Below are 22500 nucleotides of genomic sequence, written 5' to 3'. Positions count from 1 at the left end.
AGGATAACTATTCCTGGTTAGAGGGTTATAGGGGAGTCTGCCCTAGAGAGAGAGGAGAGAGGAGAAGGATAACTATTCCTGGTTAGAGGGTTATAGGGGAGTCTGCCCTAGAGAGAGAGGAGAGAGGAGAAGGATAACTATTCCTGGTTAGAGGGTTATAGGGGAGTCTGCCCTAGAGAGAGAGGAGAGAGGAGAGGGGGAGAACTATCCCTAGTTAGAGGGGAGTCTGTCCGTTGGGTTCACTCATAGTACCATAATGCATGTCTGACATTATTTTACATTAGAGACAGAGGAGGGCTATGTGTTTGTGAGATACCATGATTATACATCCTCAACGTATCTGCTCTGTTATTGATGTCTATCTGAGACACAAGCTGACCCTTGACCTCTGGAATCATTCCACAGCCTAGCGAATGGAAGCCCCGCCCCAACCTGGTGTCAGGACAGACAGAGGTTTCACACACACTGCCCCACCATGTGAACGATAGGCAGACATGCTCAAATGTCAGACGCAACAGACCAAACCTGGGCTGATGAGACAGTTCACAATTATTATATAAAGAGGCTGTTCTCATTGCTCTGATGCTGATGGTCACACTGATTCATCATGGCTGTCTGTGAAGCTATGAACAGAGTTTGAACAGAGATTATAATCTAGTTACGCTGAATTGTGATATTAATCTGTGTACCGTATGAGTCAGAAACATGCCATGCCATATGACCATCCTCCCCAGTGAATTTCATAAAAATTCAAATTGTAAAACATTAAAACAATTTCATTTTTAGAATAAAACTATACTAAATATAATCACGTCACCAAATAATTGGTTAAAACACACTATTTTACAAAGAAGGTCTACAGTAGCCTCAACAGCACTCAGTAGGGTAGCACAATGGTGTAGCCGGAGGACAGCTAGCTTCCGTCCTCCTCTGGGTACATTGACTTCAATACAAAACCTAGGAGGCTCATGGTTCTCACCCACTTCCATAGACTTACACAGTAATTATGACAACTTCCAGAGGACGTCCTCCAACCTATCAGAGCTCTTGCAGCATGAACTGACATGTTGTCCACGAAATCAAAGGATCAGAGAATAAATCTAGTACTGAAACCATAAGCTACAGCTAGCTAGCACTGCAGTGCATAAAATGTGATGAGTAGTTGACTCAAAGAGAGAGAGAAATACAGTAGTTGAACAGTTTTGAACAAAAACATTTCTTCCAAGATGAAGGAGAAGCAAGAGAGAAATAGAGATAGAGAAAGATTTCATCTTTTTTTTTCTCTTTCAGTTTCACTTACTTAGCTAGCAAATGCAGCTAGCTAGTTTAGCCTACTGAAACACCCTGCTCAAACAGAGGGATGCTATGTTAGCTAGCTAGCTATGAATTTCCAACACAACACAGGAACTCTTCCAAGTCAAGGTAAGCTTTTGGTTTTACAGATGTATTACCACCGGGGCCCGCCGGTGTAACTGCTTACTGACTGTACACTGTAACATTACTGCATGATTGTAGCGGCTTTACTAACGTGTTAGTTCTATTAGCTATGCTGACTATGACGTTACTTTAGCTAATATGGTGACAACGATGTAGGCTGTGTGTAGCGGTTTGGCTTGGAAAGGTTTTTTCGCCTGGTCACATACAGCTGATGTGTTGTGCATTGAAGTCCACAAGCGAAGGGACAAGGTGAGAGGATGAGAGCGCATAGATGCGAGAAGGAATACAACGTGGCTGCTATGAAAGTGAACTGTGTTTACACGTGATCAGGGGTGTATTCATTCCGTCGATTCTGTTGAAAAACGTTTCTTAAACGGAAGCAAACGGAACAAAACAGGGATAAACATACCTGAATTTGTCCAATAGAAACTCTCGTTTGCAAATGTTGGACTAATGATAGGGAAAATTTGAGTATCATGTAGTAGCCTAAACCTATCGCTGCTACATTGAACTGGGTGAATGAAATATGAATGACAGTCATCCAATATGCTGTAATAGAAATAAGGCCATGCTCATGAAAAAGAAAATCGTCCTCCCTCATCTTTAAACGGCACTGACCACCACTGACTGTATGTCATATACTGTATGTCAGGGCATGACAAAAATCAACTAATGTGCTAGTGACGGAACAATAGTGAAAACTTTTTCTAAGTGTTCGTGACAATGTCCTGCTGGTGGTTTAGAGACATCCATCATTCTGCACTCTACCTTAGAGTTAGCCTGCGGTAATAGACTACACTGGTCCTCTCTGACTTTCTGTCCCCATATTTTATACTCACCTCTCCACCTCTGTCTCTCTCGTGTGTCCTAAAAAAAATATTTTTTAAAATCACGGACCTGCTGCAATACCTCCGCGGACCCGTAGGGGGGCGCAGACTCCAGTTTGAAAACCCTTGATCTACATAGAATGCAGTCATTAATTAGAATGCACTGCCCCAAACCGCATCAGGGCTGCTCTGTCATTGAACAGCCACATACTTCATTATTTTTTTATTATATCCCTTGCTTCTCTTTCTATCTCTCTCTCTTTCTGTTTCTCTCACTGTGTACATGGTTTAGGGTAGACTACCACAGCACAGGGATTTCATATAGTACATGTCTCCTGCCCTAAGGCCAGACTAACTGGTAAGCTACTACAGTACCTGAGAGGCATAGAGTAATGATCTATAGAAGCACCAGCAGCTGCACCACATTTAATTTACAAGCTTCATTTCAAATTAGGGTGTGGTGGAACTGCAATAACTTCGCAGTGAAACTGTGATCTTATGCCGCGTTCACGTGCTAGAAGGAACTAGGAAACCCGTTATAGAAACATGAGCTCAGAGTTTCCCACCTGAAAGTACCAGAATCAACCAATAAGAAGCTCTACGCAAATAACTTGGATGTTATCATTAAACCAATCGGCGCTGTCTGTGATACAGACTCCCTGGTCTCGCCCTGGCCATGCCTTTGTCTGCCTCTGCATTGTGTGAATACCAATGAGCAACACTGACATGCTTGTTATGTTTATCTCCCTGACTTTGTTCACAGACACAGAATGTGTTTCGCTACTGGGAAATAGACCTGTTTAACACTGCTAATAGATTCAGTCCAGATGTATGGTTTGATCAGGGTGTTACAGAGGTGTGCTGAATTGTAGCTATTTTTATTTGTTAATTTTTTATTTAACCTTTATTTAACTAGGCAAGTCAGTTAAGAACACATTTTATTTACAATGACGGCCTACACCGGCCAAACACGGACGACGCTGTGCCAATTGTGCGCCGCCCTGTGGGACTCCCAATCATGGCCGGATTGTGATACAGCCTGGAATCGAACCAGGGTCTGTAGTGACGCCTCTAGCACTGAGATGCAGTGCCTTAGACCACTGCTATGTTGAGAAGGGTTAATGATTTATCTCGCTATCTAAAGGCATACACATCCAAATCTCTGTGTTTCATAAAACCGCCTATCCCTCCAAATAGGAATTGATCTGGGTGTGTTTGTTTGTTGGGCTTAGAGATAAATCTCAAACTTGTAATCCTTTGGAGCAGTTTTTGATCAAAGACATAAGCCCACAATGTTCTCTTGCTGAGGCTCAACTGTAATTCTCCCAGCCTCTCCTTATTTGGGGGCTGTGCCTCTCACTGTCTGTTAGTCCTCTGCTAAGTTTGTTTTCAGGGTTGACATGTTTTCCTCTTGGCCCTCCCTTTCATTTCTTCCAATGTGGGGGCGAGTTTTCCAGGGACAAAGGATGAATATATAATGAATAGAAAGAGAGGGTGTGGGAGTGATAGAAAAACACTGTGTGTGTGCGTGTGTGTGAGAGAGAGAGGGTGAGAGAAAGCAAATGTAAGACCATAATTAGGGACAGATATTTCCCTCAGACCCACAAAGAATTTAAAAACAAATCCAATTTTGATCAACTCCCATATTTATTAGGTGAAATACTACAGTGTGCAATCACAGCAGCAAGATTTTTGGCCTGTTGCCACAATAAAAGGGCAACCAGTGAAGAACAAACACCATTGTAAATACAACCTATATTTATGTTTATTTTCCCTTTTGTACTTTAACTATTTGCATATCATTACAACACTGTATATAGACATAATATGACATCTGAAATGTCTCTATTCTTTTACTACTTTGTGAGTGTAATGTTTACTCTTCATTTCTGATTCTTTATTTCACTTTTGTTTATTATCTATTGCACTTGCTTTGGCAATATAAACATGCTTCCCATGCCAATAAAGCCCTTTGAATTTAATTGAGAGAGAGAGAGAGAGAGAGAAAAAGAGAGAGAGAGAGAGAGAGAGAGATAATAGACATAGAGCACTTGACAAGTGTTTGTCACAGGGACCAACACTACATCCAAGCCCAGAGAGAGGGAAAAACAAGCTTTGCATCTTCCCTAAGTCATTACAGGCTGTCTGTAGGATGTGGGATACATGATGAGGTATTCTGTCACCCCCCCCCGGTGCTGCAGCACATGGTACGTTCCATTTAAAAGGGTGCATGTCATCTCTGTATGCGCTGGGTCCTCTCATAGAGCAGCTGCTCACAGCACTTTCCCTCTCCGCCTGCTGTGTTTGATCTCTTTCGCGCTCTCTCTCTCTCTTTCTCTCTCTACTGCACTCACTTTCTGTATTTGGCAAAACACACAAATCAGGGACAGGAGGATACTGACTGTATGCAGTAACAAGTAGACACACCATCTCTGTTCTGGCTAAACGGAGGGGAGTTAAGAGGCTGCTGGCATTTTTATGTGTGAAGTAAACTGTGAGAGAAGAGGAGGCGGAGGAGGAGAAGAAGAAGAGAGGGAGAGGGAGAGGGTCTCAGTCTCTTCATCCCCTAATGCTCCACTTGACACCATGCTGTTCTGTGTGGGTTTGGTCCTCAGGGGAAAATCCTTAAAATGATGGAAGACAACAAGCAGCTGGCTCAGAGGATCGATGGGGCCATCCAGTCTGCCAGTCAGGAGGTGACCAACCTGCGCTCGGAGCTGTCGGCCACCAGCCGTAGACTGGCAGAACTGGGGGCCAGCAGCCCCCCCTCGCCCCTGGAGAACAACCATCAGCACCACCAGCACAACCACCACGACCATGACAGCCTCCGCTACCGGGGTGAGTTAGACACCGTGAGTGTGTGTTTAGGGGAAGTATTTGGGGAATGCGTAACTGGACAATGGGATGACTAATCTCATTCCACCGTTCCTCCGCTAACTTATTCCTCCTCTGGATAACTGACATCACCCTGATAGGGATAGGGGAGTAGGAGAATGGAACCAGGTCAAGGAGGGGCTGGTCCTGGTCTGCTTTCCCAGGCAGCGGTGGAGTCTCTGTGTGTTTCGCTGGGGCTATGCATCCCCTGGCTCTGGCTCCGTCCTGGCTCTCTCTCAGTCTGTGTTAGCCCAGAGAGAGGAGAGTTGCTGCCAGCCACTCCAGCATGAGTCTGGCGTCACATCACATTGGCTTACAGAGGGGTAATGTGGAAGCATGTGGTTGATCAGGATGATATGGTCATTGTCATGTTGCTTCATTCACGTCATGGCAGAATGTAGGTACAAGGCACTAAGCACTAGGCTGTAGGCACTAGGCTGTAGGCACTAGGCTGTAGGCAGCAGGCACTAGGCACTAGGCGCTAGGCTGTAGGCTGTAGGCACTAGGCTGTAGGCACTTGGCTGTAGACAGCAGGCACTAGGCATTAGGCACTAGGCACTAGGCTGTAGGCACTAGGCACTAGGCACTAGGCCCTAGACACTAGGCACTAGGCACTAGGCACTAGGCACTAGGCTGTAGGCACTAGGCTGTAGGCACTAGGCACTAGGCACTAGGCACTAGGCGCTAGGCGCTAGGCGTTAGGCGCTAGGCACTAGGCTGTAGGCACTAGGAACTAGAAACTAGGCACTAGGCTGTAGGCACTAGGCTGTAGCCACTAGGCACTAGGCACTAGGCACTAGGCACTAGGCACTAGGCACTAGGCAGCAGGCACTAGGCACTAGGCTGTAGGCACTAGGCAGCAGGCACTAGGCACTAGGCACTAGGCACTAGGCTGTAGGCACTAGGCACTAGGTACTAGGCACTAGGCTTTAGGCACTAGGCACTAGGCTTTAGGCACTAGGCTGTAGGCACTAGGCACTAGGCACTAGGCACTAGGCACTAGGCACTAGGCACTAGGCACTAGGCTGTAGGCACTAGGCACTAGGCACTAGGCTGTAGGCACTAGGCACTAGGCACTAGGCTGTAGGCACTAGGGACTAGGCAGCAGGCACTAGGCACTAGGCACTAGGCTGTAGGCACTTGGCATTAGGCACTAGGCACTAGGCTTTAGGCTTTAGGCACTAGGCACTAGGCTGTAGGCACTATGCACTAGGCTGTAGGCACTATGCACTAGGCACTAGGCACTAGGCTGTAGGCACTAGGCACTAGGCACTAGGCACTAGGCACTAGGGACTAGGCACTAGGCACTAGGCTGTAGGCACTAGGCACTAGGCAGCAGGCACTAGGCACTAGGCAGCAGGCACTAGGCACTAGACACTAGGCACTAGGCTGTAGGCACTAGGCACTAGGAAGCAGGCACTAGGCACTAGGCACTAGGCTGTAGGCACTAGGCACTAGGAAGCAGGCACTAGGCACTAGGCACTAGGCACTAGGCACTAGGCACTAGGCACTAGGCACTAGGCTGTAGGCACTAGGCACTATGCACTAGGCTTTAGGCAGTAGGCTGTAGGCACTAGGCACTAGGCACTAGGCATTAGGCACTAGGCACTAGGCACTAGGCACTAGGCTGTAGGCACTAGGCTGTAGGTACTAGGCACTAGGCAGCAGGCACTAGGCACTAGGCACTAGGCTGTAGGCACTAGGCACTAGGCAGCAGGCACTAGGCACTAGGCACTAGGCTGTAGGCACTAGGCACAGGGCACTAGGCATTAGGCACTAGGCACTAGGCAGCAGGCACTAGGCACTAGGCACTAGGCACTAGGCACTAGGCACTAGGCACTAGGCACTAGGCACTAGGCAGCAGGCACTAGGCACTAGGCTGTAGGCACTAGGCAGCAAGCACTAGGCACTAGGCACTAGGCACTAGGCAGCAGGCACTAGGCACTAGGCACTAGGCACTAGGCACTAGGCATTAGGCACTAGGCACTAGGCTGTAGGCACTAGGCTGTAGGCACTAGGCACTAGGCACTAGGCACTAGGCAGCAGGCACTAGGCACTAGGCTGTAGGCACTAGGCAGCAAGCACTGGGCACTAGGCACTAGGCACTAGGCACTATGCTGTAGGCACTAGGCACTAGGCACTAGGCTTTAGGCACTAGGCACTAGGCTGTAGGCACTAGGCACTAGGCACTAGGCACTAGGCACTAGGCACTAGGCTGTAGGCACTAGGCACTAGGCAGCAGGCACTAGGCACTAGGCACTAGGCTGTAGGCACTAGGCACTAGGCACTAGGCACTAGGCACAGGCACTAGGCATTAGGTACTAGGCACTAGGCTTTAGGCTTTAGGCACTAGGCACTAGGCTGTAGGCACTATGCACTAGGCACTAGGCACTAGGCACTAGGCACTAGGCACTAGGCTGTAGGCACTAGGCACTAGGCACTAGGCAGCAGGCACTAGGCACTAGGCAGCAGGCACTAGGCACTAGGCACTAGGCACTAGGCTGTAGGCACTAGGCACTAGGAAGCAGGCACTAGGCACTAGGCACTAGGCTGTAGGCACAAGGCACTAGGAAGCAGGCACTAGGCACTAGGCACTAGGCACTAGGCACTAGGCACTAGGCACTAGGCAGCAGGCACTAGGCACTAGGCTGTAGGCACTAGGCACTATGCACTATGCACTATGCACTAGGCACTAGGCTGTAGGCACTAGGCACTAGGCACTAGGCACTAGGCTGTAGGCACTAGGCTGTAGGCACTAGGCACTAGGCAGCAGGCACTAGGCACTAGGCACTAGGCTGTAGGCACTAGTTACTAGGCACTAGGCACTAGGCACTAGGCAGCAGGCAGCAGGCACTAGGCTGTAGGCTGTAGGCACTAGGCACTAGGCACTAGGCACTAGGCACTAGGCACTAGGCACTAGGCACTAGGCACTAGGCACTAGGCACTAGGCACTAGGCACTAGGCAGCAGGCACTAGGCAGCAGGCACTAGGCACTAGGCTGTAGGCACTAGGCACTAGGCATTAGGCACTAGGCACTAGGCACTAGGCACTAGGCACTAGGCACTAGGCACTAGGCACTAGGCACTAGGCGCTAGGCGCTAGGCGCTAGGCGCTGGGCGCTGGGCGCTGGGCGCTGGGCAGCAGGCAGTAGGCAGTTTCTCTTTGATCATGGATGTAGTGTAGCCTACAGAATAAGTGGGGTTGAGTATCAGAGATTGTGTGTTTGCTGAACTGGGTGTGATGGGATTTATGATAGAAGAATGATGCGAGTCTAATATTAAAGCTGCAAATTCTATACTTCCCGTTCTTATGTTTCATTTTTGCGTATTTTACTTTTGGTTGAAACAGTTGAAAATACTATATTTTCGGTTATTGAACATATATTTCACAGCACTTTAGATGGTACAATGATTCTCTACACTATACATTGCTTGTTTTGTCACATAAACTGAAATTAGGAAAACTATTATAATTTTTGCAACCTGGAAATGGCGGAGCAATCTCTGCATATTGCACCTTTAGCTTATATTATTTATAGTGTCACTGAGAGCTGGCGATTGTGAATTTCAGTTATATCAATGTCAGTTTGTAAGTAGTGATGAGTGGCATCCTGAAAACACTTTATAGAAAGCTGTTGCTCCTATTTTAACAGAAGAGGATTTCTCAGCTGGGAACTGAAGCTCTTTGCTGCCTACTGAAGACGCTTTGCTCAGATTCCACCACTAGGAAAGGACCTTTTTTAAAAAACAATTTATACAACTTCTAAACATGTGTGTCTAGTAACCAAGGGCTCTGAGGCATGGTAGATTGCGACCATGTTGAATGAAATAGGAAATATTCAACCTGTACTACCTGTAAGTCGCTCTGGATAAGAGCGTCTGCTAAATGACTAAAATGTAATGTAATGTAAAATGATGTGTCAGTTGGTGTTGGCTGTGTGTCTGTGAGGTAAGATCAGAGAGGAAGGCCTCGTAGCCTCAGGCTGTTTGTGTTCTGTATCTTCCCACATAAAAAAACACTACAGTTCACTACAGAATACTACAGTACTTACTGTAGAATTCTGTAGTAAACTGTAGTATACTATATAATACTATACTACACACTGTAGTATCCCTCGATCATGTGTAGTACTTAGTATAGAATTTTGTAGAATACTTTAATAAATACTACAGTATATCTACACAAAAAAACAATGTAGTAAATATTACAGAAATGTCTGCGAAAACACTACAGTCTGCAAAAACACTAAAAAAAAATTATTATAGTAAATAATAGAGTATTTAATTTGCATATACCCTACCCAGTCCCCTCCCCCATATCCCAATTTGTGTCACCTGTAAGTGAGAAACCTACATGCCAAGTATAGACCATATATTGTGTTCCCTACAGGTTACATGGCCCCCCGTGTAGCTCAGTTGGTAGAGCATGGCGTTTGTAACGCCAGGGTTGTGGTTTCAATTCCCACGGGTGGCCAGTATGAAAATGTATGCACTCACTAACTGTAAGTCGCTCTGGATAAGAGCGTCTGCTAAATGACTAAAATGTATAGAAAAGAGCAGAAGCTCTGAACTCTCCGTTCAGAACCCAGTCCTACCTACAGTTTATGGAACATCTGTTATTTTAGTATTTCTCCAGTTGGTTTCCTTTAGAAAGCCCCCAACTTCTATATCAAATATAATAAAACAACTGTAATGTCCCCAAAAACACTACAGTAAATACTACAGTATACCGTACTACAGTCTGCAAAAACACTACAGTAAATACTACAGTAAAGTCTGCAAAAACACTACAGTGAACACTATAGTATTTTTTCATGTGGGTTACTGAGTATAGGTGCCATGGAGGAGGGGAACAGGGGGTATTGAGCTGACGGGTCTGTGATACCCCGTAGGTGGGTCTGTCTGATGGTTCTCTCTGTGTGTTGGGCAGATGGTGTTGATTGAGCAGCAAGGGATCTCAGCTGGATGTGGTTGGCCCTCAGGGTTTAAAGCACAGAGTCGACTGGTCAGTGTGAAATGTTTACCTAGCTCCCCCTTGCTTGCTCTGCTCGGCTCTGCTTGCCTAGTGGGTGGACACTGGATAGACTCTCTGTTTGAACAGGTGTCATAATCATGTTAGAGTTCTCACTCTAAGTGGATGAGATAGTGGGCTGCTATCTGATGGCCACAACAGTACACTATAGGACTGGGAGAGTGGTTGGGTTCAGAGCGTGATTCCCTGGCCTCTCTCCCTCCCTCCCTCATCTTCAGTCATGCAGTGTTAACAGGGAACCTCAATTTCACATGCCGCTGCATCAGGGCAGTGATGTCATGCTTCCTGTTCCCAAACCAGCCGGTCGGCAGGGCAGCCAGTCAGGTGACCAGAGTTATGTGAGGCTGTTTAGTCAAAACCCAAACAGAGACACACATACAGGTAACTGCCAAAATAAAGGAAACACTGGAGTAAATGAGGGATACAAAAGTCTATTGAAAGCAGGTGCTTCCACACAGGTTCCTGAGTTAATTAATCAATGAACATCCCATCATGCTTAAGGTCATGTATTAAATTCCCAGTTGCCCATTATTTTGGCTACCATGGCTAGAAGAAGAGACCTCAGTGACTTTGAAAGAGGGGTCTCAAAAGAGCATAGGGGGTTTAAAAAGTGTGTGTGTGTGTGTGTGTGTGTGTGCGTGCGCGTGCATGCGTGTTTGTGTGTCAGTCACCAGGTCTCAACTCAATTGAACACTTATGGGAGATTCTGGAGTGGTGCCTGAGACAGCGTTTTCCACCACCATCAACAAAATATCAAATGATGGAATTTCTCGTGGAAGAATGGTGTCACATCCCTCGAATAGAGTTCCAGACACTTACTTGTAGAATTTATGCCAAGGTGCATTGAAGCTGTTCTGGCGGCTCATGGTGGCCCAACGCCAGACACTTTATGTTGGTGTTTCCTATATTTTGGCAGTTATCTGTAACTCTCCCCCCACTGCATGCTAGGAAGGGAACTCAGTCACATAATCTCGCCCTGGAAAGAGAGGGGCCCACAGAGCTGACCACTTATACTGTCTTTGTTTAAGGACATCTTACAAGATTAGGTTTAAGATTGTTCATGTGTAAGACTTAGATTTCTCTGATTTCTCCTTTTAGTCAGAGGAGTTATCTGATAAATCAGCTTCAGCACTCAGTGGATTAAGAGATGAAGTCTTCTTGAAGTGTGTTTCCTTCGCTATGTCAGGGTGTTTGTAAGACCTGCCCTGAGCCAGATCAAGGCTAGCAAACAGACAAGACTTGTTAGTATGCACAGGCTGACTCCTGTAAATATATTCTACTGTGCAGAAATGCCAGAGATTTTTACTGTGTTTCACCTCTGTGGGACCTCAATAACATCACTGACAGATGTCCAATAAGGTTATAAAACTATAGCTCAATCTGGTCCCTTGCCCTCGGAATCTGCCCTTCTAAAACAAACCACTGGCTGGCAGTGACACAAGATTAAATCACCACTCACCATCCATGATGGCCTAAAACTCTCCCTAACTATGTACCTCCTCAGAAATAGCATCAATGAAAGTGGCAGCAAAGCCAGTGTGTGTGTGTGTGTACTGAATGGTAGTGAATTGGCATGCATGAATCAGCCTGTTTTGTGCTTCTGTTGACTGTATTTCCACCCCTGGTTCTAATCTACAGTACATGTCTACAGTAGAAGGCTGGGTCCACTGTGCTGCTGAATGTAACAAACTACCTGCCTCCACTTATTCCAAACGCTGACATTAAAGTATTCATGATGGGGGTGATGACACCTCGGCATTATTGGATACTATACTTAATCCATCACTTGGATGTCTGCAATCTGTTTAGCATTTATAAAAGATGCTGATGTTCCAGCGCCAATCAACTACATTACTGTCACTCCTAATACGTGTCTGACTGGGGGGAAAAGATTGTGTGAAATATCCGCCTCACACCCAATACGTCTGAGCCACTGGAGCAGCACCAGAATGGACCAAAATCAATACACTGTAAGCCTGTTCCATTATTTATAGTTGGGGCTGATCAGTAACTTGTAGACACCGGGTGAGCGTGCACTCATCACAGACTCATGGGAATCTGCCAATACAGTACTACTCCATAAAGCTCCTAAGACACCGCCGTAAAGAAGGCAACCTTCAGTTACTCATACATAAGAGAGACAAATCTGGTCCAACAGGAGGAGAATACATCTCACTTACAACAGGCTGGATTGTGCTGAATACAATGGGAAATAGCTGTAATATGAGCAGTATGTTTACTGGATGGTGTTGCACCTCTCACAGGTGGCCAGTGTCAGTCAGGGTCAAGGTTTGAGGTGAGGGATCTGAGAGAGTTGTTGGTGGGCCTGAGAAATGGTCAGAGTTTTAGTGTTAGGGTTAAATTGTAGGTTTAGTGATGTGGTTGGAATGAAGGACAAGTTATACTCTCTTCACCCTACTGAAGCATGGTAAGGATAGGTTAAAGAGGATTGTGGACTTGCAGCAGCTGAAATATCTTTTTGAAAGTGCACATACTGTAGTCAGTTGGAAAGGGAATAAACTCCAACAATTCTTAGTACAAAATAATGGATACTCAACTTCTTTCTCAGATGAGGGAAGTCAAACTGTTTAGGGGCCATGTTGGTTTCTAGTTTCTGCAGAGCCCTGTGAGGAAGACTAGTTCTCCCCATCTGGCCTGAGTTTGGTAGAGGCCTCAGCTCTCTCATTACCTCATGGTGCTCTGGAGCAATTCTGGGATGGAGTAAGAGGAATACATGTACACACTTGGAAACAGGGCATTTTATGCCTCACCCCTCCTCACCCCCTCTCTCCTGGGACCACCCACCTTCCTGTTCACTCTCCACATGCAGAGAAAGTACACCCTGTGCTGAGCCAGAACCTCCCCTTCCACCCTCTCCTCCCCTTCTCCCAGCCCTGCCCCAGCTACGCCCTGTCCATGGTCAATGCAGCGGGAGACGAACTGTGTCCAAATAATAGCCAGAGGCAGGTCCCCCCCCCACACGCTCGCTCGCTCTCTCAATTCAATTTCAATTTCAATTGTATTGTATTTACAATGGTGTTTGTTCTACACTGGTTGCCCTTTTCTTGTGGCAACAGGTCACAAATCTTGCTGCTGTGATGGCACACCATGGTATTTCACCCAATAGATATGGGAGTTTATCAAAATTGGGTTTGTTTTCTAATTCTTTGTGGGTCTGTGTAATCTGAGGGAAATATGTGTCTCTAATATGGCCATACATCTAGAGGAAAGGCTAATCATTCCTTCAGCAGAGAGCTCCAGGGGCTCCAGCTCCACTACTAGCTGAGCCCCGAGGCAGTGAGGCAGTGAGGCAGTGAGGCTGTGAGGCAGTGAGGCAGTGAGGCAGTGAGGCTGTGAGGCAGTGAGGCAGTGAGGCAGTGAGGCAGTGAGGCAGTGAGGCAGTGAAGCAGTGAGGCAGTGAAGCAGTGAGGCAGTGAGGCAGTGAGGCAGTGAGGCAGTGAGGCAGTGAGGCAGTGAGGCACCACTCCATTAGGGAGGAATAGGAGCTGGACTCCTATGATGTTGGCCATGGCCTTGTACAAAGAGAGAAAGAGAGACGAAGATCGAAGAGCTAGAGTCTCAGTGCACTTTCTTTTTGAGAAATACAGGAAAACCTTCCTCAGAGTTTAATGAATTGGAAATAGAAGAAATTGGATTTTGCTGCAATACTTTAATTGAACTTCAGATTTCATGTATAGAATATAGGTCTGACAAAATCAATTGCACAGATGCAGTTTAGTGTGTCCCTTGACAAACTAGTATGATTTGTGTTTACATTGTTAGCCATTGTTCTACAGTGCCTGGTAGTGGCTTGTAATGCATAATGACTTTATTGTTGTCTGTCTGTTTCCTCTGTGCTCTGTTAATAAGGCTAGGCCTGGTAATGAGTCCATTGAGACAGAGCCAGGCACGTTGCAGACAGACAGGCCTGTATCAGTGTGAACAGTAGTACCATGCAGACTGATGGAGTGATGATGAACAGAGACGTTCCATCCCCGACTACAATATGTTTTAGTGTTTTTTAGGAGGAAGCCAGCTGGGTGCAGGTTTCTGTTTAAGTTCATGTAGGGAAAGTCAAGAAATGAGACATGGCGATTATGTTTACATTTTGGGGTTCATATTGTTTTACTCTCCATCATTCAGTTGAAGGTCGGGGTTGACAAGGTATAGGGTTTAGTGAAGGGGTTAGTGAAGGGGTTAGTGAAGGGGTTAGTGAAGGGGTTAGTGAAGCGGTGTAATGTTTGGGAGTAAGTTGTGGATTTCATTGGGGTCTAAAGTTCCTGATGAAAAGTGACCTCAGCTTGTTTTGGGATTGATGGAGTTGGAAAACTAGGACGGTCAGAAAGGTGCCCCTCTTTCTACCTGTTGAGAGGCCACACCTCTCCCTCTGGGGCCCTGCCTGGTGAGGGGCCACACCTCTCCCTCTGGGGCCCTACCTGGTGAGGGGCCACATCTCTCCCTCTGGGGCCCTGCCTGGTGAGGGGCCACACCTCTCCCTCTGGGGCCCTACCTGGTGAGGGGCCACACCTCTCCCTCTGGGGCCCTGCCTGGTGAGGGGCCACACCTCTCCCTCTGGGGCCCTGCCTGGTGAGGGGCCACACCTCTCCCACTGGGGCCCTGCCTGGTGAGGGGCCACACCTCTCCCTCTGGGGCCCTACCTGCCCTGCCTGGTGGTGGAGCTGGTGACGGTGGCTCTTCTCTGCAGCTGGGCAGCAGATGGCCTCGGCGACGGTAGGCAGCAAATTACATCAACAGCTACTTATTGGAACCGGCTGAGGCTGAGGCAGGCAGTGGAGCAGAACCAGGAAGGGAGAGAGAGAGGCGCAGGCAGGGAGAGAGATGCCAGCTTTATGACAGGGTACAACTGAGGAGACACTGAGCCCAGCTGATACTTTCACATATTGGACTTGAAAGTAAATTCAAGGAGAAACCAAGAGTGTTTTTTAACAATAAAATTAACTATTTAATGGATTCCTTCCCATTGTGATGCTATTGTTGCTATGGTTGAAGCAGTGCTGATATTGTTGCTATGGTTGAAGCAGTGCTGATATTGTTGCTATGGTTGAAGCAGTGCTGATATTGTTGCTATGGTTGAAGCAGTGCTGATATTGTTGTTATGGTTGAAGCAGTGCTGCTATTGTTAATATTGTTGAAGCAGTGCTGATATTGTTGCTATGGTTGAAGCAGTGCTGATATTGTTAATATGGTTGAAGCAGTGATGATATTGTTAATATGGTTGAAGCAGTGATGATATTGTTAATATGGTTGAAGCAGTGCTTTACATAGATGGCTAGATTCCTCTATCTCTAGCAAGTTAATAAAATGTATGAAATACAAAGTTGTAATGATTTTCTTCCCCTCTCTGATTCTATTCTGTTAGATGAATAGTTAAGACATGGTTTACTTGGGACTTTCTGGGTCTGTTGTGGTCATAGCTGGGTAACGACTCTCTGTCTGAGGATGCTCTTTATTAGCTGGGACTGGGACTGAGCTGGGACAGCTGCTGCTGATGCTGCATGGGAAGATTCCTTCATTCTCCCTCTCTCTTCAGTTCCTGTCACGGTTTCGGCCGAGGCTGCTCCTCCTCCTTGCTCGGGCAGGCTTCGGCGGTCGTCGTCCCCGGAGTACTAGCTACCACCGTTGTATGTTATCGATGTTTGTTTGGTTTTGTCTTTATTGTACACCTGTTTCCGTTTGGGTTAATGATGTCCCCTATAAGTTTCTCGTATTGTTAGTCGTGTGTTGTGTGTTATTGTTCGCCTGTCATTTGGTGCTGCTCGTATTTTTGTATGTTGTTTATTCTGGTCCGTCACACTGTTTGTTTCGTGCGCCTAGGATTAGTGTTTTACGCACTGCTGCGTATCGTTCGCCTCCTGTTTTCTTGAGGCCCAGTGTCTTGTTTGATTTTTGTGCAGTAAAGTCGGTTGACTTAGCTTCTGTGTCCTGCGTGTGACTCCTCCACCACATCCACATCAGCCGGTTCTGACAGAATAACACACCTTTATGGAGTCAGCAGGAGCAGCAGCAGCGCACGAGTCGATGGAGGAGCGCGTCCGCGGGCAGGACGAGAGGATACAACAACTCGGGGTCGCCCTGCAGGACGTGATCAACACTCTACACCGATGGGATACCAGAGGGGTACCCACACCTCACCTACCGTACCTCCACCATCGGCCAGTCCGACCATCCAAGCTCCGAATCCAGGGAATTCAGCTCTCGCTCCCGAGGGCGTATGATGGCACCGCAGCCGGGTGTCAGGGGTTCCTTCTGCAGGTGGAGCTCTACCTGGCCACCGTACACCCTGCGCCCTCGGGACACGAGAGCGTTTCCGCCCTCATCTCCTGTCTCACCGGCAAGGCGTTGGAGTGGGCCAACGCTGAATGGAGGGGGATAGACGCCGCCACCATCACCTACGCGGAATTCTTCCGCCGCTTCAGGGCCGTGTTCGACCATCCACCTGAGGGGAAAGCGGCGGGGGAGCGTCTATTCTACCTCCGACAGGGGAAGAGGAGCGCACAGGAGTTCACCCTGGAATTCTGGACCCTAGCGGCGGATGCAGGATGGAATGAGCGGGCCCTCATCGACCACTACCGTTGTAGTCTACGGGAGGACGTCCGTCGAGAGCTGGCCTGCAGGGATACCAACCTCACGTTCGACCAGCTGGTGGACATGTCCATCCGGCTGGACACCCTGCTGGCCACCCGCGGACGTTCCGAGTGGGGTTCGTCCATTCCACCCTCCAGCACCTCCCGAGCCGAGCCCAATGGAGCTTTGGGGGTGCTGGCGCTAGAGAGAGGAGGAGGAGGAGCCCGAGGGGCCGTCCCTGCACCAACTGTGGCCGTGGGGGGCACACCGCGGCTAGGTGCTGGGGAGGGTCTCCTAGGGGAGAAGACAACAGGCCACGCACTGGGGAGCCCTTCCAGGTGAGTAGGCGTCCCACTTACCCAGAGCTCTCTGTTGTGCACTTCTGTATACCTGTAAGATTTCCACAGGTTGCACCTCATTCCCAGCATAAGGCGCTAGTAGATTCAGGCGCAGCTGGGAATTTTGTTGATCGGAAATTTTGTTTAGAGTTAGGGATTCCCCTCCTTCCTGTTGACGCCCCATTTCCCGTTCATGCACTAGATAGCCGTCCGTTGGGATCGGGATTGATTAGGGGAGGTCACAGCGCCACTTAGATGTGTACGCAGGGGGTCATGAGGAAACTATTCAGCTATATCTGATCGACTCTCCCTGCGTATCCGGTGGTGCTGGGAATTCCCCTGGTTGAGTACCCATAATCCTTCCATTTCGTGGCAACAGAGGGCTCTTAAGGAGTGGTCTGCCCAGTGTGAGGGGCGGTGTCTAGGTGTTTCCGTGGGGGCGACCTCGGTGGAGAGTCCAAACCAGGGGCCCGCAATGCACATTCCCCCTGAGTATGAGGATTTGGCACTTGTGTTCAGTAAATCGAGGGCGGCGCAGTTGCCTCCTCATAGACAGGGGGATTGTGCGATAGACCTCCAGGCAGGAGCAGCGCTTCCGCGGAGCCACGTGTATCCTCTGTCTCAAGAGGAGAAGAGGGCTATGGAGACTTACATAGCCGAATCTCTGATACAAGGATACATACGGCCCTCCACTTCCCCTGCGTCCTCGAGCTTCTTTTTTGTGAAGAAAAAGGATGGAGGGTTGTGCCCGTGCATTGATTACCGTAGTCTCAATCAGATCACTGTGAAATACAGTTATCCACTCCCTCTGATTGCGACTATGACGGAGTCATTGCACGGAGCGCGTTTCTTCACAAAACTGGATCTCAGGAGCGCGTATAACTTGGTGCGCATTAGGGGGGCGATGAATGGAAGACAGCATTTAGCACCACCTCGGGTCATTACGAGTATCTCGTCATGCCATACGGGTTGATGAATGCTCCTTCAGTCTTCCAATCCTTCGTGGATGAGATCTTCCGGGACATGCAGGGGCAGGGTGTGGTCGTGTACATAGATGACATTCTGGTGTACTCTTCTACCCGAGCCGAGCATGTAGCCCTGGTGCGCCGAGTGTTGAGGAGGCTGTTGGAGCACGACCTGTATGTCAAGGCAGAGAAATGTCTGTTTTTCCAGGTGTCGGTCTCCTTTCTGGGTTATCAGTTGTCCGCGTCAGGGGTAAAGATGGAGGTGGACCGTGTGTCAGCCGTGCGTAATTGGCAAACCCCAACCACGGTTAAAGAGGTGCAGCAGTTTTTGGGGTTTGCAAATTACTACCGGAGGTTTATCCGGGGTTTTGGACAGGTGGCAGCTCCCATAACGTCCCTTTTGAAGGGGGGTCCAGTGCGTTTGCAGTGGTCAGCCGAGGCGGACAGGGCTTTTGGGAGACTGAAGGACCTGTTTACTTCGGCTCCAGTGCTGGCGCATCCGGATCCCGCTTTACCATTTCAGGTGGAGGTGGACGCGTCAGAGGCCGGTATTGGGGCCGTACTATCGCAACGGTCCGGCACGCCACCTAAACTCCGCCCCTGTGCTTTTTACTCTAAGAAGCTCAGCCCGGCGGAGCGAAATTATGACGTAGGGGACAGGGAGCTGTTAGCCGTGGTACAGGCCCTAAAGGTGTGGAGGCATTGGCTTGAGGGGGCTCAACAACCTTTTCTCATTTTGACTGACCACCGTAACCTGGAGTACATCCGGGCAGCTAGGAGATTGAACCCTCGTCAGGCGCGGTGGAACATGTTTCTGGCCCGGTTCGTATTTAAAATCACATACATCCCTGGGTCTCAGAACGGTAAGGCAGACGCCCTGTCCCGGCGGTATGACACAGAGGAGAGGTCCGTTGAGCCTACTCCCATACTGCCGGAGTCGTGTCTGGTGGCACCGGTAGTGTGGGAGATCGATGCGGAAATCGAGCGGGAGTTGCGTACCGACCCTAGCCCTCCACAGTGTCCTGTGGGTCGGACGTACGTTCCGCTCGAGGTTCGGGATTGACTGATTTACTGGGCTCACACGTCACCCTCCTCTGGACATCCAGGTATTGGCCGGACAGTGCACTGCCTTAGCGCTAAGTACTGGTGGCCAACGTTAGCCAGGGATGTGAGGGTTTATGTCTCCTCCTGCTCGGTGTGCGCCCAGTGTAAGGCGCCCAGACACCTGCCCAGGGGTAAGTTACAACCCCTGCCCGTTCCACAATGACCCTGGTCTCACCTCTCGGTGGATTTCGTCACAGACCTTCCCCCCTCGCAGGGGAGTACCACTATACTGGTCGTTGTGGATCGGTTCTCTAAGGCCTGTCGTCTCCTCCCAATGCCGGGTCTCCCTACTGCCCTACAGACCGCTGAGGCACTATTCACCCACGTCTTTCGGCACTACGGGGTACCCGAGGATATAGTGTCTGATCGAGGCCCCCAGTTCACCTCCAGAGTCTGGAGGGCGTTCATGGAACACTTGGGGGTCTCGGTAAGCCTTACCTCGGGTTACCACCCGGAGAGCAATGGGCAGGTAGAACGTGTGAACCAGGATGTGGGTAGGTTTCTGAGATCGTATTGCCAGGGCCGGCCGGAGGAGTGGGCGAGGTATGTTCCCTGGGCAGAGATGGCCCAGAACTCTCTCCGCCACTCCTCCACCAACCTAACCCCTTTCCAATGTGTGTTAGGGTACCAGCCGGTTCTGGCACCGTGGCATCAGAGCCAGATCGAGGCCCCTGCGGTGGATGAGTGGGTACGGCGCTCGGAGGAGACGTGGAACGCTGCACACGTCCATCTGCAGCGGGCCATCCGTCGACAAAAGGCGAGCACCGATCTCCACCGCAGCGAGGGGCCGGTGTACGCACCTGGAGATCGAGTCTGGCTCTCGACCAGAAACCTACCCCTCCGCCTGCCCTGCCGGAAGCTGGGTCGGCGGTTTGTGGGGCCTTTTAAAGTCCTGAGGAGATTGAACGAGGTGTGTTACAGGTTACAACTGCCTAATGATTATCGCATTAACCCCTCGTTCCATGTGTCTCTTCTCAGGCCGGTGGTAGCTGGTCCACTCCAGGAAGGTGAGATGGGAGAGACTCCTCCGCCCCCACTGGACATCGAGGGGGCTCCGGCGTACACAGTTCGGTCCATCTTGGACTCGAGACGTCGGATGGGGGGTCTCCAATATCTCGTGGAGTGGGAGGGGTACGGCCCGGAGGAACGGTGCTGGGTGCCGAGGAGGGACATCCTAGACCCGTCTCTCCTTACAGAGTTCCACCGTGGTCACCCCACGCTCCCTGCTCCGCGTCCTCCTGGTCGTCCCCGAGGCCGGGGTCGGCGCACGGCTGGAGCCGCGCGTCAAGGGGGGGGGTACTGTCACGGTTTCAGCCGAGGCTGCTCCTCCTCCTTGCTCGGGCAAGCTTCGGCGGTCGTCGTCCCCGGAGTACTAGCTACCACCGTTGTATGTTATCGATGTTTGTTTGGTTTTGTCTTTATTGTACACCTGTTTTCGTTTGGGTTAATGATGTCCCCTATAAGTTTCTCGTATTGTTAGTCGTGTGTTGTGTGTTATTGTTCGCCTGTCATTTGGTGCTGCTCGTATTTTTGTATGTTGTTTATTCTGGTCCGTCGCACTGTTTGTTTCGTGCGCCTAGGATTAGTGTTTTACGCACTGCTGCGTATCGTTCGCCTCCTGTTTTGTTGAGGCCCAGTGTCTTGTTTGATTTTTGTGCAGTAAAGTCGGTTGACTTAGCTTCTGTGTCCTGCGTGTGACTCCTCCACCACATCCACATCAGCCGGTTCTGACAGTTCCCTTCTCTTCAGCCCCCTACAAAAAAACATTGCAGTCAGAGTGCAGTATAACTGCAGTACACTGTAGTATAACTGTAGTTATAAACTGGGTGGTTCGAGCCCTGAACGCTGATTGGCTGACATCCATGGCATATCAGACCGTATACCACGGGTATGACAAAACATGTATTTTTACTGCTCTAATTACGTTGGTAACCAGTTTATAATAGCAATAAGGCACCTCTGGGGTTTGTGGTATATGGCCAATGTACCACGGCTAAGGGCTGTGTCCAGGCACTCCACGTTGTGTCGTGCATAAGAACAGCCCTTAGCCGTGGTATATTGGCCATATACCACACCTCCTCTGGCATTATTTCTTAATTAGAGTGCAGTGTAACTGCAATATGCAACACATACTGTATCCAAAATAAGACCGTTTTGTTTACTGCAGTAATTTTGCAGTGTAACTGCAGTTAGAGTGCAGTATAACTGCAGTTCAACTGCAGTACACTGCAGTTATTCTGCAATTACTGCTTCCAAAATACCACAGTTGACTGCAGTTACTGTACTTTTACTGCAGTTTCAAAACTGCAATCTTCTTTTGAAAGGCACTCCCCTCACTTGGCCCCCTCTTCATAATATTATCAGCAGTGACACACTGCATGTTTCCTTTCTCCCGCAGACGACGACGACGAGAGAGAGAGAGAGAGAGAGAGAGAGAGAGAGAGAGAGAGAGAGAGAGAGAGAGAGAGAGAGAGAGAGAGGGCGGAGCTTTGCTACAGGAAATTAGGCAATAAGCATCCTTCATGTCTTCTCTGTGTCTTGGTGGGAACCTGGGGTTTATTACTCCCCATATGTCAGAGTGGAGGGTTCATTTAATGTCTGGTGAAATAGTGCTTCCTGCTCCATTCTATACAGATCTATGGGACATCTGCAGCATTTGTATCAGGAGGGGGATCCAGGGAGGGGTAGCAGCTATCTCACTGAGGATGAGTTGAACCTGTTACTGTGTGATTGTACGAGACGCTGCTTTAACTGGGGGGACTGGGGCCGGTGCAAAACCCAAAGCAGGTGCCTGCGTGACTTAACACTGCTGAGATGAGAGCAGACAGATTGAGTGTTTTGTACTCTTTTAAGGAACTTAAGGAAGTGAAGGGGAGAGAAGGACAGAGAAGGAGAGAGGGCAGTGAAGGGGAGAGAAGGAGAGAGGGCAGTGAAGGGGAGAGAAGGACAGAGAAGGAGAGAGGGCAGTGAAGGGGAGAGAAGGAGAGAGGAGAGAGGAGGGGAGAGAAGGGCAGTGAAGGGGTGAGAAGGACAGAGAAGGGCTCTCCTTCTCTCTCCTTCTCTGCCCTTCTCTCCCTTCCTCTCTCCTCTCTCCTTCTACCTCCTCTCTCCTCTCTCCTTCTCTATCTTTCTCCCCCTGTCTCCCCCTGTATCCCCCCTTCTCCCCCGTATCCCCCATCTTCCCCTCTATCTCCCCCTTCTCCCCATGTCTCTCCCCCTCTCTCCCCCTTCTCCCCCCTGTCTCCCCCCTTCTCCCACCGTCTCCCCCTTCTCCCCGTCTCCGCCCGTTCTCCCCCTCTCTCCCCCGTCTCCCCCGTCTCCCCCCTTCTCCCCCGTCTC

The 22500-nt window shown here is 49.2% G+C and overlaps 1 protein-coding gene across 3 annotated transcripts in view; it reads left to right on the top strand.

The window, feature by feature from the left end:
- The window catches only part of LOC121574842 (kazrin), a 225492-nt gene that overhangs the window by 95161 nt on the left and 107831 nt on the right, over nt 1-22500 (top strand). For all 3 annotated transcript variants that reach the window (XM_041887468.2, XM_041887469.1, XM_041887470.2), the window contains exon 3: nt 4880-5102. In XM_041887468.2, the coding sequence (XP_041743402.1) occupies nt 4880-5102 (223 nt within the window). The remainder of the gene's footprint in view (nt 1-4879; nt 5103-22500) is intronic.

Source organism: Coregonus clupeaformis, chromosome 10 (genome assembly GCF_020615455.1).
Source record: "Coregonus clupeaformis isolate EN_2021a chromosome 10, ASM2061545v1, whole genome shotgun sequence".
Taxonomy (NCBI): domain Eukaryota; kingdom Metazoa; phylum Chordata; class Actinopteri; order Salmoniformes; family Salmonidae; genus Coregonus; species Coregonus clupeaformis.
The sequence above is the reverse complement of the archived record's forward strand: the minus strand, read 5'-3'. Positions and strand labels throughout refer to the sequence as shown.